The sequence below is a fragment of the Ylistrum balloti genome, unplaced genomic scaffold (genome assembly GCF_031769215.1).
Source record: "Ylistrum balloti isolate Yb309-2 unplaced genomic scaffold, AGI_CSIRO_Ybal_v1 Utg370066, whole genome shotgun sequence".
In the NCBI taxonomy this organism is placed as follows: domain Eukaryota; kingdom Metazoa; phylum Mollusca; class Bivalvia; order Pectinida; family Pectinidae; genus Ylistrum; species Ylistrum balloti.
The window spans coordinates 343,953-364,809 of NW_026782111.1; the positions used below are offsets into that span (position 1 = coordinate 343,953).

General features: G+C 34.3%; 1 protein-coding gene across 1 annotated transcript in view; it reads right to left on the bottom strand.

Annotated features, from left to right (window-relative positions):
- Positions 1-20,205: 20,205 nt before the first annotated feature.
- LOC132549611 (transcription factor LBX1-like) overlaps positions 20,206-20,857 on the bottom strand; it is a 31,408-nt gene continuing 30,756 nt past the window's right edge. The window contains exon 2 of the mRNA XM_060213556.1: positions 20,206-20,657. Within this exon, the coding sequence (XP_060069539.1) occupies positions 20,206-20,657 (452 nt within the window). The remainder of the gene's footprint in view (positions 20,658-20,857) is intronic.

The window sequence follows — 20,857 nt, forward strand, 5'->3', positions numbered from 1 at the left end:
AATGACGGAGGACTTAATAGTACCGAAGGTTTATACAGTGACGGAGGACTCAAAAGTACCGGAGGTGTTCACAGTGGCGGAGGACTCAATAGTACCGAAGGTGCATACAGTGAAGATGGACTCAATAGTACTGAAGGAGTATACAGTGACGGAGAACTCAATATTACTGAAGCTGTATAGTGTGACGGAGAACTCAATACTACCGAAGGTGTTTTCAGTGACGGAGGACTCAGCAGTATCGAAGGTGTATACAGTGACGGAGGACTCAATAGTACCGAAGGTTTATACAGGGACGGAGGACTTAATAGTACCGAAGGTGTTTACAGTGACGGTAGGCGGAGGACTTTATAGTACCGAAGCTGTCTACTGTGACGAAGGACTCAATGGTACTGAAGGTGTATACAGTAACGGAGGACTCAATAGTACCGAAGCTGTATACTGTGACGGAGGACTCAATAGTACCGAAATTATATAGAATGAGGGAGGACTCAATAGTACCGAGGCTGTATACAGTGACAGAGGACTCAATAGTACCGAAGCTGTATACTGTGACGGAGGACTCAACAGTACCGAAATTATATAGAATGAGGGAGGACTCAATAGTGCCGAGGCTGTATATAGTGACAGAGGACTCAATAGTACCGAAGGTGTTTACAGTGACGGAGGACTCAATAGTACCAAAGGTGTTTACAGTGACGAAGGACTCAATAGTACCGAAGCTGTATACAGTGACGGAGGACTCAATAGTACAGAACGTATATACAGTGAGGGAGGACTCAACAGTATCGAATCTGTATACAGTGAGGGATGACTCAATAGTACAGAACATATATACAGTGACAGAGGACTCAATAGTACCGAATGTTTATACAGTGACGGAGGACTCAATAGTAATGAAGGTTTATACAGTGACGGAGGACTCAATAGTACCGATTCAGTGACGGACTCAAAAGTACTGAAGGTGTTTACAGTGACGGAGGACTCAAAAGTACTGAAGGTGTTTAAAGTGACGGAGGGCGGGGGACTCAATGGTACTGAAGGTGTACACAGTGACGGAGGACTCGACAATACCGTAGTTATATACAGTGACGGAGGACTCAAAAATTCGAAGGCATATAGAGGGGCGGGGGATTCGACAATACCGTAGTTATATACAGTGACGGAGGACTCGACAATACCGTAGTTATATACGGAGACGGAGGACTCGACAGTATCGTAGTTATATACGGAGACGGAGGACTCGACAGTACCGTAGTTATATACGGAGACGGAGGACTCGACAGTACCGTAGTTATATAAAGTGACGGAGGACTCGACAATACCGAAGGTTTATACAGTGACGGAGGACTCAATAGTACCAAAGGTGTTTACAGTGACGAAGGACTCAATAGTACCGAAGCTGTATACAGTGACGGAGAAGGTTTATACAGTGACGGAGGACTCGACAGGGATACCGAAGAACATATATACAGTGACAGAGGATCAATAGTACCGAATGTTTATACAGTGACGGAGGACTCCACAGATTCGAAGGTTTATACAGTGACGGAGGACTTAATAGTACCGAAGGTTTATACAGTGACGGAGGACTTAATAGTACCGAAGGTTTATACAGTGACGGAGGACTCGACAGTACCGTAGTTATATACAGTGACGGAGGACTCGACAGTACCGTAGTTATATACAGAGACGGAGGACTCGACAGTACCGTAGTTATATACAGAGACGGAGTACTCAACAATGCCGTAGTTATATACGGAGACGGAGGACTCGACAGTACCGTAGTTATATACGGAGACGGAGGACTCGACAGTACCGTAGTTATATACAGTGACGGAGGACTCGACAATACCGAAGGTTTATACAGTGACGGAGGACTTAATAGTACCGAAGGTTTATACAGTGACGGAGGACTCAATAGTACCGAAGGTTTATACAGTGACGGAGGACTTAATAGTACCGAAGGTTTATACAGTGACGGAGGACTTAATAGTACCGAAGGTTTATACAGTGACGGAGGACTTAATAGTACCGAAGGTTGATTCAGTGACAGAGGACTCGACAGTACCGAAGGTTTATACAGTGACGGAGGACTTAATAGTACCGAAGGTTTATACAGTGACGGAGGACTCGACAGTACCGAAGGTTTATACAGTGACGGAGGACTTAATAGTACCGAAGGTTTATACAGTGACGGAGGACTCAATAGTACCGAAGGTTTATACAGTGACGGAGGACTTAATAGTACCGAAGGTTTATACAGTGACGGAGGACTCGACAATACCGAAGGTTTATACAGTGACGGAGGACTTAATAGTACCGAAGGTTTATACAGTGACGGAGGACTCGACAGTACCGTAGTTATATACAGAGACGGAGGACTCAACAATGCCGTAGTTATATACAGAGACGGAGGACTCGACAGTACCGTAGTTATATACAGAGACGGAGGACTCGACAGTACCGTAGTAATATACAGAGACGGAGTACTCAACAATGCCGTAGTTATATACAGAGACGGAGGACTCGACAGTACCGTAGTTATATACAGTGACGGAGGACTCGACAGTACCGTAGTTATATACAGAGACGGAGGACTCGACAGTACCGTAGTTATATACAGTCGTAGTTATATACAGAGACGGAGGACTCGACAGTACCGTAGTTATATACAGTGACGGAGGACTCGACAGTACCGTAGTTATATACAGAGACGGAGGACTCGACAGTACCGTAGTTATATACAGAGACGGAGGACTCGACAGTACCGTAGTTATATACAGAGACGGAGGACTCGACAGTACCGTAGTTATATACAGAGACGGAGGACTCGACAGTACCGTAGTTATATACAGAGACGGAGGACTCGACAGTACCGTAGTTATATACAGTGACGGAGGACTCGACAGTACCGTAGTTATATACAGAGACGGAGGACTCGACAGTACCGTAGTTATATACAGTGACGGAGGACTCGACAATACCGTAGTTATATACAGAGACGGAGGACTCAATGATATCGACGGAGGACTTAATAGTACCGTAGCTGTATACATTGACAGATGATGAAAGGCTGAACAGATCAGATCGAAGAAAACCCGCTTACATACATGCCCTGTGGCTTTTACATGTCTTAGTTTATTCGATATACAATAACTTGATTAATGATTAATTATAAATTATCATTCAATCCGGGTTCTCATAGAAAAAAAATCATCGTTTTCTCAATGTGAAAATACCGATTATTTATTGACTTGTACTTGTAACTAAAAATTGTCAGCTCAGTCTTCCATGACTTCTCTGAACTGCTTACCAAACAATGTATTAAAATATGTTTAAATGAATAAATAAAAAAATTGTTATTCATCTCATTAGTAAACAAATTGTGACTGATTTATCTGAGTTAATTTAAATATTAAGAATATTAATGAGCAATATATTACCTCATCTTTGTAACCACAATCGTAATCAGTTACAAAAACGGACATTATAATTATGTTTGAATGTCAAAACTTAATTACATTTACATGTCTTTTTAGTGTGCACCGTAACTGTCACTCAATAAATAAAAGGAAAAATAGGACAACGTAAGATAAAAAATTTATTACGGCTGAAAATGATATTCAGAATTATAAATCTACAAGATAGATTATAATATAAAATTAAAATTAGAAAATTTTAAATGATGTATGTTGTTCTTTTTGAAAGTTAAATTATGAATTATATGAATTTATCTGCTATAACGTGTATATAAAACAAACTGATTTGCATAAGTAAATAAGGTACTGAATAATACATAACAATGAAAATCGATATTCATGTCTAACTTTGTTGTATTGCTATTTGTTTACAAGCTAATATGACAGATACTGGGTAAATAATGTGATGAATGTTTGTTAAGGTATAGGAGTTGTGTATATACAACATCAATATCATTAATCTACACTTCCTTTTAATAATTATGTTTAAATTTGCATCTTAATTTAATTTGAATCCGCAATATAGAATACAAATAATAAATATGTATCTTATCTGCATGCAAATGAGTTTGTTATCGTGATAAAGGTTGCGTCTATCGGCGCCTAATAAACAAAAAAAGGTTATGTGAATACATTTCTTGTCACATAGTGTATATTGTATTCTACTAGAAATATATCATTAAAGTTACTTTGATCTATTTGTATATAGTTTAATAGTATATTACTAAAATTAACCAACCATTCAAAAATTTGTCTAAAACCTTACTGCTCAGTGACAACGTATGTGTACATTTTAAATCTGTGTCTGTTCCGATTTCCCTGTTATATATTTATAATAGGAAATATCTTCTGTAACTGTACTGTATTTCATGGATTACGTTTGTTTCATCGTAAATATTGCATCATTTTCTGCGTAGTGACAATTCAGGCCATCAGCATCACTAGCGAGTCCTAGGAGGACGACCCGGATGTATAATGCAACATCACTGATAAATCCTAGAAGGATGAAACAGTTGTATGATGTAATTTCGCTGACGAGTTCTAGAAGGACGAAACATCGGTATGGTGCAGTATCATCGACGAGTCCCTAGAAGGACGAAACAGTTGTATGATGTAGCATCATTGAAGAGTCCTAGAAGGACGAAAGTGGTGTATGATTTAGCATTACTGACGAGTTCTAGAAGGACGAAACAGTTGTATGATGTAGCATCATTGAAGAGTCCTAGAAGGACGAAACTGGTGTATAATTTAGCATTACTGACGAGTTCTAGAAGGACGAAACAGTTGTATGATGTAGCATCATTGAAGAGTCCTAGAAGGACGAAACTGGTGTATGATTTAGCATTACTGACGAGTTCTAGAAGGACGAAACAGTTGTATGATGTAGCATCATTGAAGAGTCCTAGAAGGACGAAACTGGTGTATGATTTAGCATTACTGACGAGTTCTAGAAGGACGAAACTGGTGTATGATGTAACATCACTGACTCGTCTTATAAGGACGGAATAGATGCATGATGCAGCATCACTGACGAGTCCTAGAAAGACAAAACAGCTGTATGATGTAGCATTACTGACGAGTTCTAGAAGGACGAAACAGTTGTATGAAGTTATATCACTGACGAGTCCTAGAAGGACGAAACAGTATATGATGCAGTTTAATTCATTACTATTTGTTTATGCTGTATCTGATTCTAAATTTGTATCGAAAAATGCTATATATATTTCATTTTATTTTGTAGAAACTTATGTTAAATTGAATTAACTAACCGTGTAAACTCCAGGAACCCTTACCCTTTTTACTCGCAAGAGATTTGATAAATAAGCAATGCATTCGTAATGTTATATCCAAAAATAGGCAGCAAAACTGGATATCTGGAGCGTCGTCCTTGGTTCATATACAATTTGATAACCTTTTATTTATAAACTCAGCTTGTGCAAATAACGCATCATGACTAGGCATGTGACGTCATCGCGCGTGTAAATGTTAAATTGATTTCATTCATCGTGTCTTCAAAATGACCTTCATTCAGGTACGGAAGTTATGTCTTTGAGTAGTCACATTACAGATGCGTCCAGGATTTGGAATGGTATGAATAAATGAATAATTTTTTCAGATTCAATAAAGAAACGAAACGGAAAATATCCCATTTAGGTTGACTGTTGATCATGTCTTTTTCTAGTTGGGATTTATAAATATGGTTACAAGGAGTTGATGTTTTGTCAGTGTTAAAGTTGTATATCGAAGTTAAGGTCCCACCTAGTTTATTTTGTCTAAACTGTTAATTGTTTCCCGCTCAAAGTTAATTAACACAGAGAAGTTTCTCTCAGAATTTGTTCGGTATTATAATTTCAAAAAGTACTGTGTAATGATAAAGTATCTTATACTACTACTAACTTAACTTGCTTCTAAAACTGAAACTAATGCCAGTTTAATCATTAACATGGTATTTTTGTACAATACTTTACACGAGCTGAAAATTGTTTCGGAAAAATGAATTCTGAAACAAAGAGGTTTAGATTTTACATGAAACATATTTGACGAATTAATATCCCCACTACCGCCTAAAATATAATTCGTGAAATATTGGGACACGTGTGTAAAGATTTGTTTGAAATGAAAATCGCGAAAATGCTGACCCGTGAAAATTATCAGCCATAAAGTATGTGGTCTTTCATTAGTTTTATTACATACTTCACGAAATAGGTGTTGTGAAAAAAACTGAGAGGATTACAAAATAAGACAGTAGATTTCGCTTCAGTCTCCTAAGAATTTATTTCGTTACATGGATCGACGTTCGGCCTCAGAGGCGATTTTCATTGGCGTTTATATCGGAAGTTCAAATAAGAATGTTTAAAAATATAGATTTGATAAGCAATGGTCAAATAGATTCTGGCAATTTTTGATAATAATCAAAATAATTCCAGACGTTTTTGCCTACATCCATCATTTATTCTGTTATGTTCTATTGTTATTCTGAATTCTCTTTGTGCGGTCCTGAATTTTTATCACAATGTAGTCATATACTCATCATTTCAGAATTAAATTGATCAACAAAAGTTACAACTTTGCAAAACTGTAGTCGCCATATGGTTAAACAAATTAAAATTACCACCCTTTAGCCTCATCAGAATATCTGGTGTCTCTACAAGTAATTGATAACCGAGGACGAAAGAGGTGCATCGGTGATATAAATATAGGGATCACACAATTATTATGTTCATAACTGTACACAGACTGTGCATGGCACACACCACTACGGAACCCCATCAGTAAATAATGTCACATTGTTTAATTAAGGCATATTTCAGCCCCATAGCTCAAACATCAGTTTCGCGTAACAGCATATGCGCGTGGACAAATCAAATTAACGCTAAGGGAAGCAGAAGATTACAGACTGAAGTTGAAGGTGGGCGGAAGCGAATATTTTGGGATCTTTTATGACAGGTAGGGGGCCTATAATCAAATACCCTATTAGGGTCCATTAGTCACGCGAAATGGTCAATGTGTAAAATGGTCCTCGGTAGGAGTGGATATGTGATCATGCCCAGCCGGGTGCAGCGTCAAGCTTGCAGATGAATATGATGTGTAAATTTAACTAATTGTTATATTAAATAAACCGTTGTGGTGACTATTTGATCGGCGCTGTATGTGTTCAAATGGGTAGATGTCCTAATGTATCTTTAAGTACAATGGTGAATAAAGGTGGGCGGGTCTGGATCTCTGTGTGTCCCCAATGAAGATGATAACCAAAGCCGACTGTCAACCACTAACCCAACAGATCGGTAGGGGCCGACCATACCATCAAAGGAGACCTGACCCGACACGGAGGGTTACTAATTATAGAGCAGGTGGACGAGAGGAAACCAAGTAAAGCGGTGTAATTGATATTCGCTTCGCTTCACTATGATACAGTGTAACCAGGCAGATCCTCTAATTGAAAGTTTGATGCTCTACTATCTCTCTTCTTCCGAACCCCTTTTCAGTTTTGTATTTTCAATACAGTACACCAGCCACAACGAAGATAGTACACTTTAAAATCTAGATTTTCCAATCATTGCTAGATTTCCTAACTTGTTTCATAATTAATAAGTGATCAGACGAAAAAAGGTTTATGACGTAAATCGCTCCAACAGTTACACTATCCTTTCCCTCACAATCAAATCTCTAAGCGCTCTGGGATTCATTATAGTTGCGAATGTCGAAATTAGCCTTCTTTTTCTTCTCCAAGTAATATTTCCGAAACTTCAATTAACCGTCTTTTTTAGCGTTAATTTTCTTTAATTGGGAAACTTTTCTACGACGTAAATGGTGATAGTAATAGCCCGGCATGTTAGAATATGTGCCATTTACTGAGGCCGCTACAGACAATGAATGTTCGGCAGTCGACCTTTGTTCATTAAGACTTGACAACTATAGGGAATGTATTACACAGCCACTCACCAAGAACACATAAATGGTTGTAGATATAATGATTAGTATATACCTACCAGCCTACATCTACATTTGTAAACGAAACAAAACCAATTGGTACAGAACCAATTAACAATACTGTGATAAAGAAGAGAGGTTCCGAAAGGACAAACGTACACCAGAGGAGAGAGGTCCTGAAAGGACAAATGTACAATACAGAATGGTTCTGAAAGTACGAGCATGAAAAAGAAAGAGGTCCGGAAACGGCAAACATGCAACAGAGAAAGTTCTGAGAGGACAATATAAGAGAGAGTGGTTCTGAAGTCACAAACATTTAAAATAGAGAGGTTCTGGAGTTACATTCATACAACTAAGAGAGGTTCTAAAAGGACAAACAAATAACAGAGAGAAGTTCTGAAGGAACAGCCATATGACAGCGAGAAGTACTGAAGGGACAAACATACAACATAATCTTATCTCTCATTCAAACTATACCTCATATGTTGTCTTCAACATTTTCTACACTCGGTATGAAATCTTAGACGGATATTGACCAAGACACATTCTGCCATGTTGAACTTGAATATTTGACATCAGCAGACTATTATTTAATCCTTAATTATTTTCTCTGGTCTGGTTCCCCTTTCTATACTTGTGAGGTCAAATATCACAAAACACAGTCCAAATATTATATAATTAAACATAATTCCAAATGTCATACAAATATTTAAATACATATCGTACAATTTACTTGCTTGCGCTCATAAGCATATCAATTAAAGGTATTTTTTTCAAAATAAGTGTCTTCGGCTTTTAGTCAGAAGAGAGACGCTAACCTTTAAAAAATTATTTTTGTAGATTTTCTTAAGAACATATTTGGTTGATTTTGTATTCCATGAAACATTGAATTCAATAAACGAATTCAATCCCCTTTTCAGAACGACCATTCATTGTCAAGGATTTATCTGTAAAGTTTCGGATTGTGTGAAAATAAGTCATTATCTAAAGCATATAATTAGGATTTACGAGCAACACACGTGAACATGTTCTTTATAGTTTAGTATTATAAAAAGAAAAAAAACAAAAAACAAAAAAGCGACATGTGTTTAAAATTAACATCATCTCAGACGGCTGTGAAAAATATCAATTTTTCCTCATAGCAACTATTGTTCCATCCGAATATTATCAGATTCCAGAATTTCGAAATATGAATGCCTGTTCTTTTTTTTCGACATGCTAAAATATCATTTGATGAGTCACGCATTGTAAACATTCGTTTAATACATATTGTTTCATTGATTTTTATTTCAGATTCCATCCTGGATCTTTGTTGTACGTATCATTAGATTGTAATTTAAATACAATGTAATGCAAGTTATCTATTATGCTAATAGTGAGTTGATTGAATATCCTTAATATTACTAATCTTGGTAGCTCATGCTTATAAAGTCATCACGTCATTATAGTATTGACAGGCCGTAGCTATGTAATATATGCCGAAGGTCTCGCCTAACTGACAATCTGGTTGAATGGGCAACATTTGGACATCTGTTAGGTTTTACACATCCATTCATTACGTTTCACTCATTAAAATTTAATGACATGTTTTGGATGCTTTGGAGTAGAGTTCGCTCCTTTTCTCATCAACGAAATCAGGAGAAAAAGAGCAATATTCACTGGTGTCTTCCTCATCACCAGCAATCAAAGCCATCATTCATGTTTCAAATTAACAAATCGATTCCATGTAACATTTTTTTTAATAAGCAACTTTTTTTTCTTTTATAATTTTCGAAATTGAAAAATCTAAAATACATTTTTTTCAACTGTTAAATTTTGTAAAAGCGTTTTCAAAATATAAACTTTTTCATTGAACGGTTCATGTAGTTTCACACGTCAAATAAAAACTTCTTGCTTAATGGCTCATATGTTAAGTCTCTGTGATAACCATATTTCGAAGGCCATTAAATATTTGTTAAATTTAATTGGGATGTGGCGAAAAGGACGTGGATAACCTTTGGGTCACCATGGTGTTAGTTGGGACACCATTAATTGAGTCAACAGAATGCAAGGGCATATAACCATATGACGGTATGGAAGGGTTTTACAAACTAACGGGCAATTGGATATTATGTGTTAGTCTTATTATTTTTAATTAAGATCTATTCGACACCTGGCAGTATGGCATGTTCTATTTCCCCATCCAGACTTTTAAGAGATATGACTTCTCATGTATTACATTTCATTTAAAAACAAAAAAGAATTTTCGCCTCTAAATTGAAACTATTATTGTCAATGGATTTAAAAGCAGATGGTATTTCGCGTTAAATTATTCTAGCATTCTCAAAGTGGTGTAAGTATGATACGGCAAACCGCTGAGGCTTGTTATAATTGAGAGACACTCTAGCCAATGCCTTCCTAACGGAGACTCATTGCGGCAGCGCATCTATTCATTGTCTCGTTAGGGGCTTTTGCGTGGTAACAATGAGATGCAGAAATTATCCATTAATAATAATGATATATTAGTTTTATGCAAAAATTCTCTTCTACTTGTATTTTTCTTTATCATTATTTTGATATTTCGTCCGTCTGTAAAAATTCTGAAATCTATTTGATGAATTCCCCGAATATTTTTTTTATTATTATTATTCCGCCAATTTAGTTTTCAACAGTCGAAGTTTAACCTACGTTTCAACACTGAAAGCCCCTAGCATCACTGACGATTCCTTGAATAACAAAACACCTGTATGTATGATGCAGTTCATTTCATTATTCTGCAATACGATATCTAATTCTAATTTGCTTTTGAAAAGTGTCATTCACTTATGTGTGGTTTGTATAATCCTTCGTTCATTGCGGCTGCAAGATTCGTTTTAAATTAAAATCCATTGTACTGAAAATGCTAGTTTTGTTGAAACATATTCCCCTTTTACAACCCATGTATATTGTGCCATTGGAAGAATTTAAAAGGTACAAAAAATTTATTATCCTTTGAGGCTGTTTAATATTCCAAATTATATCGTTATCAAGAAAGTCCATCAAAAAGGTTTCGAAACCCAGAATCTAGTTTATTACGCATACAGTATAACAATTGAGAAGTCGTAATAAAAGTCACTTGGTGACAACATGTAGGTAAATTATGAAATTATTAGCATACACGTGACAACAGACACCTGAAATACCTTAAATGTTGGTGTCATGTTATTTTGTAATGAAATTTAGATTAAAAGAATATTTACAGTCTACTCAAATTCATGATAATTGCTATGTAAACTGACATTTTATATGCAACTAGTTGGCTCACAAAACGTGTTTTTTTACAATGATATCGTTAACAATTGACAAAATATTAATTTGTTCTGGTATAGGTGTGTGCTTATACATGTATGCAAAACGAAATATACATATTTATGATTTTATTTGTATAAGAAAAGTGAATTAAGCAATGAAGGGTGTGTATGTGTTCCTGCTTGCTTGACGGTCTTGTTGGTCGAATGCGACATACGATGCGAGTTATAAGTAATAAATGGAGTGCATTCCTTATAAAATGGCTTCCTTTAAAAGTATGATACATTTTATCTCGAAATAGAATAAAATACTAACATATTTAAATGATATACACGGTAAGCGAACCACTAGGCATATTCATTAAGAACATAAAACATACAAATATATTTAAATTATATGCATGTAAACGGACCGATTTATGTTTTCCGTTAATGAAATAATTCAAGTGATATACAGAGTAAACGGACCTCTTTGCATATCATCCCTGAGTAGTATAAAATTCACTATCATATCTAAATGATATTCACCGTAAACGGACCTTTTCACGTCATCCATGAGTAGTATAAGAATCACTATCATATCTAAAGGATATTCACCGTAAACGGACCTTTTCACGTCATCCATGAGTAGTATAAAATTCAATCACTAATTGATATCATATCTCATCCAAGGATGATATACACCGTAAACGGACCTTTTCACGTCATCCATGAGTAGTATAAAATTCACTATCATATCTAAATGATTTTCACCGTAAACGGACCTTTTCACGTCATCCATGAGTAGTATAAAATTCACTATCATATCTAAATGATTTTCACCGTAAACGGACCTTTTCACGTCATCCATGAGTAGTATAAAATTCACTATCATATCTAAATGATATACACCGTAAACGGACCTTTTCACGTCATCCATGAGTAGTATAAAATTCACTATCATATCTAAATGATATACACCGTAAACGGACCTTTTCACGTCATCCATGAGTAGTATAAAATTCACTATCATATCTAAATGATATACACCGTAAACGGACCTTTTCACGTCATCCATGAGTAGTATAAAATTCACTATCATATCTAAATGATATACACCGTAAACGGACCTTTTCACGTCATCCATGAGTAGTATAAAAATCACTATCATATCTAAAGGATATACACCGTAAACGGACCTTTTCACGTCATCCATGAGTAGTATAAAATTCACTATCATATCTAAATGATATACACCGTAAACGGACCTTTTCACGTCATCCATGAGTAGTATAAAATTCACTATCATATCTAATTGATATACACCGTAAACGGACCTTTTCACGTCATCCATGAGTAGTATAAAATTCACTATCATATCTAAATGATATACACCATAAACGGACCTTTTCACGTCATCCATGAGTAGTATAAAATTCACTATCATATCTAAATGATATACACCGTAAACGGACCTATCGATATTTTCATTAGGCTGAACATTGTGCAAAGTTTGAAAAGCTGTTGCGACTAATTTCCGGTTTTTTTGTTTTTTTTTTTAGAATGGGATTTTCGAATTGCAGTGGTCCGAATATGATGTTGAAACACACATGGAACTTCATTTCAAAGATATGAGAATAACATAACTTAAACAAATCTATATATGATATAACTACCAGGGCCACGCTTTCAACAGATTTTACAAAATACACACAGGAGAACAACATCTTTTAATAATTTCGAGTTAGGAGTTGAGATACAGTAGAACCAAACAATTAATTAAACTGCATCATATAGCTGTTTTGTCCTTCTAGACCTCGTCAGTGATGTCAAGGGTCTACATTTTGAAGCCTAAAGGGCGAGTGATGAAAATAAAAAGTGATCGGAAGAAAGGTCAAAATCTAGACGGCGAAGTGCAGCAGCCCTTAATTAAATGAATTATCAATCCATTGCGAAATGGATTTATTTAGATGTGAATTGTGCACAATTTGCATACTTATTTTTGTTTTTTAGTGGTAGCTTCTTAATCTAAATGTTAAATTAAAAATATTTATATTACTTTTTTTACAAATAAAAGTTGAGGAACGTGAAATAACTAATAACTATTCTACAATAGAGATAGTCTTCATTGTCCATCATGTTGGACTTCTACAAGGGATGGTATTGAGAAAACTGTATGAATTAGTCTGCTGTAGCAAATATTCACCGTCGTTTCCACATATGATGAAAATATATCGTTCACAAAAGAAATCGTGCAAGGACAGATCTGCAGAGTAATTAGGAATTTCTATTGAAAAAACTTTTTTTTTTCAACAAGTACAAGTTTCTGGTAACATTGTATCTGACGTAAGGTTAAACGATCCTTCGTTCTTATTTGCACATACAGTTTTTGTATTTGAAATGTAAATTGTATTTACATTTAATCTAAATGTGATGTGCATAATTCATCAGAATGAAATGAAATGTTCTGGTTTATTTCTTCAGGATTTTCCTGATGAGTGCATCCTAATGGACATAAAACTACGCAGGGTTTCCATACATATCTTAACCCCTGCTTATCGTTCATATTTCCCTTGCAAGATCTGCTTGTCATTTCCTATCCTTAGTTTTGCTGTTATCATTGCCAAAGCCACTCAAAGGTTAGTGAACAATTCCACTTATTACCACCGAAGATTACTAAAGGTAAAAATCAACGCTACCGATATATCAATCTGTCCTAAAATAACCTACAGCTGTAAAATGATACAGAGTGTTCAGAATTTTATTTGATTCATACTTGAAATTCTTCATTAACCACTGGTTAAATTTTACTAACCATTGAACAACCGTGGACTGCATGCGTTGTCTAAAATCTTGGCTGTAAATAGGATTTGCTTTCTTTGAATAAACACGATCCAATATAAAACAACCAGATAATTGATTGAATTTGTAGTTACATTCCTTCTCCTCTGCCGCTGTCAAGATAATCACCCGTCTATTTGATAGATCAGAACGAAAAATAGTTTATTCTCTTATCTATAATGTAACACTGTGTATGTCGATTTGGACTTTCTAAACTACCCTTATAGATTCCCACAACGCTGACCCTTAGCATCACGATATTAAATCGAAAGAAAACAAACAGCTGTATGACGCAGTTTTCTAAATTGTTCTATATTTATTGTATCACTGTATCTATGGCTTAATTCATTGACCAATTACAATCTCGGAAAGCTGAAACTATTCTGGTATTTTTTACCACAATTTTTTGTTAATCATTCTTTTGTATCTGTTTTGCTCTCGTTTTCAACGAATTTGAATAAAAAAAATGTTTTAACTGCACACTGTTTTTTTTAATATTTCTTCCCCTTTTTTGACTATTCTGAACAAGCAAGAGGTGATGCAGCTTTGGACATAATGACAAGTTATGTTAAAAATCTGATAAATGAACTCCAGCGCAGAGGCAAAATGATCTCACCCTTAATAGTGTCAAGATTCCAGATCTATACTAAGTTATCTTTTTTTACATTTTATCAACATTTTTTGGACAATCGGAACCAGAAATATTACATTGCCATACGCCTTTCTGCTTTAAATTCTTTATGTCTTGTTCCATTTATTTAGATATTAATTTGTTTGTACTTGCGTCGGTTTTATTATGGCAAGATGTCGTTGTTCTTTGTCTATTACATATATCGTATGTATATCGTGTTACTGTATAAGTATTACATATCAGATACCATGTAAAATTATCAGTTTTGTCACATCGCAAATTGAATTAAAAAGAATATAATTCAAAAAGAATTAATTATATTTCCATGACTAATGATTCAATTAATAAGAATATATTAAGTAACATGGCAAAACATATGCATAAAATAATAAACAATGTTTTAAAACGTATGACAGAATGACATGCATTGTCATGTGCCTGCTTAACTCGTTCCATACATCATAAAGTTAACGTAAGATCTCGAGCAGTCTCGAACAATTGAATACGAAAATTCGGTTATAAAAGTGCTGACGTACGTCTACTAAAATTCCAAGTGTTTCAGTCACACCTTGTCCAGACATGTTAAGATTCCACTATTTACATGTTGAGCATCAATACAAATGTCGACCCATTAATGTAACGACAGGTTTAAAGTTTAACTTGATTACTTCGGCCCAACTCCATTTACGATGGATGTAAAATCTAACAACATTTAACGGGAAACATTTTGAAAAAAGTTATAGGCCCATGCGTTGTTCTAGTTGACATTTGTCAACTGCCATATATCTTTGCTCTCATCGTTACCTATTTCTGTTCCAAATGAATGGTACGTGTAACGAACTCACTGACATATTGGGGTGATTTTGTCCACTTATTTTCACCCTAATATAAAGCCTTGCATCCGCTTTATGTAAACTTTCATAAGGCAAACAGACATTATATAGTCTGCATTTTTCGTCTCGTACTGTAGTTACTGTTTTCACTCTCATTTGCTAGAATTGGATCAATTTTCATTCCTATCCCTATTTCAAATTTTCCGAAAAGGTTGAAAGATAATGCAATTGCTTTCGGTAGGATAATTTTTTTTTCAAATAATATAATTTTTAACCATATAATGTATTTCTGGTCTATTTTATATTTAAACTATCAAATACTACAGAACAGTGAATGCATCGAACCGAGATCCTCTGTAACCTTTGACCTTTCATCCTTTGTTATATAAAGAATACATAAAAAAACAGCGAGGAGATTACATTGACTTCGTAACACATTTTATTTATGCACATCGATTTCTTTGCCGAAATCGATCGTTAAATGCGCAGATATTTCTTTACCACGCACGATAAGATCACTTTTGTTTAACTCCTCATGGCATTTTAATGGTGTATAATCCAGGGGAATGATTTTTTCATATTAAGTTTATTATTGTTGTTGGAATTTCCGAAATCGTACAAAGGACACAAAAATAGCGTCTTCTTTTAAACATGTTGAAATTAGATACAAATACAGAACTATGCCAAACAATGCATTAAACTGTACTAGCTTTGAACAGGCAGGTTTTTTTTTGTTCTGGTCCCTCTAAAACTAACCCAAAAATCTATGCAATAGACGTATATTGTGTTATTGGTTGATAAAATTTTATAATTCCGTGTAAAATTGTCTTGAGAGTTTTACTATTCTTCACGCAAACGACTTTATCTCGCAATTTGGTTACATCTGTTTACCATTATCAGATGTGTTCGGAACCATCAGCAGTCTGCATCAACTTATTTTTTTTGATGAAAAATTCTTTTCAATTAAATTTATCTTGTTCTGGACGATCTACCCACAGTGAAAGATAGAAACAACAAGAAACAGTCATACAGATAAAATCATTTAATTTACATTTGTAAATAACATATTTTAATGGTGAATTTACAATTTCAAATTTCATAATATGCAGATTACAACATGTGGATATGGTTGAGCTACGATTTGTTGGTTTAACCTGATAGAATTGTAATGTAAGCATCTTTTTGAAATAATCTGTTCGAGTTTCTCTTTCGCTATGATATCCCGTAATATCGATGTATATTGTTCGAAAATAGACCACATATTAAGACTAAGAACAATATACTTAATTACTAGGATAAATATTCACGCATTTTTAATTTCAGTTTTATTTTATTTTACTGTATATAGATTTCTTCAATGCATGTTTTTAAACTAATAACTAATGGAATTATCTTTTGTATAATTTAATATTTTCGAGGTTTACTCTTTTCTAACAAAGCATTTAAAATCAATGTTAGTCTAAAATAAATATCTTATATGTGGATAGTACTAATTTTTAAAAGTTTGAGAAAAAACGCAGCCATATTTGTTATCAGTGTGTACTAATTATCAATTTTTCCCTTCAATTACATATCAATTTCTTGGTGTTGCATTTCTTTCATGTCATTGCATATCTTCCAGTAGCGTTTTAAAAGTAATCTTTTGACAACCATAAACAGATGTTAGCTTGAAAATAATATCTCCGATATGGATAGTACTAATTTTCAAAAGTTTGAGAAAAAAAAACTGCGGCCATATTTGTTATCAGTGTGTCCTAATTATCAATATTTCCCTTCAATTACATATTATTTTCTTAGCATATCTTCCAGTATCGTTTTAAAAGTAATCTTTTGACAACCATAAACAGATGTTCTTTCAAATGTTGTGACAAGTGGAGGCAGCAAGCGCCATGTTGGATATGTGGGTGATGACTGCTGATATCGACAATGCTACTGTAGCTAAGGATGAGAGGGCAGCGGGAAAGATGAGACGGGATAAACAAACAAAAAGCTGATGACAGATGACTTTACGCTTCAACTTGAAAAGAAACCGAAAATTTTATATCTATTTTTCTCAGTGTTCCGTTGTTATAACAAGAATGATAACGATGTGTTTTAGACTTATTTGATTACGTAGCCGTCATGTATTTAGAGAGGTTGTAAATAATTATTTAACTACATTTTCACGACATTTCGGTCCCCTGAGAAATGGTGGCAATGACAAGTTTATTTCTGTTATGCTGGTTTCCAATACTTTTCAAGGTTACACCAATTAGTTTCGTATTTCTGTTTGAAATGTTTTGTATTAAACAAACTTCCCAATATAATTTTAAACCATTATGTTCAGAGAGTGAAAAAAAAATAATATATTGAAATAATACACTAAATGCATTACCTTGGAAAATATATATTACTTTCATGATCTTGTTTTTGAAGCAAAATTTGAAACTTTTTGACATTCAATGATGTAAATATTTTTTAATGAACATTTAAATGTCTTGTGATAATGTGAACAATAACTTTATTTCCATCGTTCTAACGAGTTATGGAATTCACAATCGATAAAAAACAGCGATGGTTATATTACAAATACATCAATTGTCTTTAATAGTTTCCAATCTATACTATTTTCTTTACATATTCGGTGATTTATACGGATCTAAGGAGAAAAGGAAACCAATATGTCGGTCTATATCAAGCCAAATGATAGCGCTCTGTGACGAATGATAGGAATTGTCTGAGGTAAAATTGTAGAAAGACAAATTAACACTTGCCTAGGCCATATAATTGTATACTTTAGACAAGCCTTGGAACACTGTACTGAAAGTGATATGTATTATCAATTTGAATAATCCATTGATAGTTGAATAACGTTCGAACAGAAACTGGTCTTTAGAGACAATATTCAACTGTGTAAATGAAGAGTGAACAGAAACTAAGGTATGGTTGAATAAATTATTGATTAAAGTTAATTGAACTTTATCATTTGTTTCATATTTTAGCTCTTTTCATTCAGCAACATTCTGACATTCTATTTTTTGGCAGGGATGAAAGCATGGTTAGTACAGTGTAACTGTTATTTAAGTGTATAAACAGTGTATTTCGTATCGACACCATACTACATGTGTACATTGTAATACTTAATCTGATCACGTAGAATCTAATAATATGTCGTTCATTATTACAACACCGTTATTATCCACAAAACATTGAGGTAGAACGAGCAGTTAAGAACAAAAATGGTACGCTTTATTTTATGCTTCAAATTTATAGGGTTTGATAAATATGTTTAAATCATATTAAATAGTAATATATTTTTTATATATATCATTCTCGTTAGAAAAGGATGAAAGATTCAATGGACATATCAGATTCAGGAAAGTGTGTATATCAAAACTTTATTAAATTAAAGGATTATATATGCAATGTGTGCATGACGTCATTTCTATTGATCCGAAAAATGTGAATTTGTGTATTTAGATTTCCGTGAAAAAAAAGAAATTGAACATATCTTGGAATTGTGCAATATTGCTCTTTGCTGAATCTTAATACTTAATGGTAGCTTCATTTTGATTGGATTATAATCTTCGTTACGTCATCACATATTCGATATTGTGTATTGAACAATTAAGTGTAATATTACTCTAAAACATGAAATCGATTAATGCTTTCGTTTAGAGTTTAGTATGAAATAAAATGCACATGTATAACGAAAAAATGTTTCCTCTTGAACTGTTTAACTTAGTTTAAATTTTGATTTAGTAACGCTTATAACAATACATTTTAAAATTTAGATTGAAATTAAGATAGATAATACATAGATTTAGATGACATGCCCAAACCCTATATAATAAGTTCTACGAAAGATGAATCTTATATACTATAACCTAATCACACCTCTAAAAGGTAGATCTTTGATAAGGATTTTATAATTGAAATATTGTTTTGAAGGTTAAATGTTTTTTCTGTAATTTTTTCGCGATAAATTTTCGTTCCTATATTTTTTCTTTATATATATATCTAACGGGTGCGTCGATTCAGCAATGCACCTATCTGAAAATTTTAAACTGAGCTAGATCTGAGTGTGTAAGATTACTATTGCAGTAAAAAGGAAATAGGCATAACATAGCCATAATGCTATTTTTAAAATTCTACATTATTGCAAGGTTTGGTCAAGGAGAAGCCATTTGATACAAAGTCGAAACCAAATATTCAAATAAAAAATCATATCACTAGTTTTATTTTTGAAAGAAACATATGAACACATTACTTCTTCTTTAAAAGAGAAATATAATTAATGCGTTATCAACGAGGGACTAATATACATGTAATTTTCATGCTACATACATTCTTTGCTTATACAAGATGTGCTGTTTCATAAATAGTGGTAGCGCGAGTATACAATAACAGTCACTTCCACCCATCTGATCAAGGTCACAGAAATGCTTAGCTGTGTTCCAAGCGAGGGTGATGAGCAGACGATAACTATACACTGAATGACAAATATGAAGGTGTATTATGTATATGCAAGGACTGCAAAGCATCAGACGCCGTAAATGATGATGACGTCATTTTTACATTTTTACGTCACAGTTTTCACTATGAAGGCGGGTTTTACCCTTTGTGTGTATCTCTTATAGAGAACGATATACTATATGCCCTTTGTCTCTTGCATGTTCGACATATCAATAATATATCAAATATGCAAGCGACTCGGACTAAATATGGGACGAACAATATCACATTAAATACACTTTCCATCCTAGCTATGACGTCACTGCGTCATGTTCTGTGTCTGAGTTGTTATTCTCCCTGTCCGACAAACAGGTGTTTTCCTTCTCGGAACTTTCCTGATCACTTTCTAAACAGCTCTTAGATAATTTGGCTGGAGATGGTTCAGACTCACTGTCCATATCGCTATCATGATGAGTTTCTTCATCTGTTTCAAGCTTTGAATGGACTACGTCATTTTTCAGCTCTTCGAGATCACGTTTAAGTTTTGCACGCCTGTTCTGAAACCATGTTATAACTTGTGCATTTGTCAAACCAAGCGTTTGAGCGATTTCGTCTCTATCAGCCGGTGTTAAATACTTCTGGTATAAAAATCTTTTTTCGAGTTCATATATTTGTTGGTTTGTAAATGCTGTTCTTGATTTTCTTCGCTTCTTTGGTGGTTGGTGTTTCCCAAACAATGCGGCTTGTTCACGTCTTTTGGCGTCTGAAATAGTAAATAAAACAAATGGGTTACACATAATTGATAGAAAAGTATGACATGCATATTTGCGTGTTGCAATATCATATATCATCTTAATAACATCAATTAATTTCAAATAAATGACTGTATAGAATGCCACAAATCAATGCCGAAATGCCTCATTAATCACGAAATCATATATGAATATTTCCAACTTAAAGCCA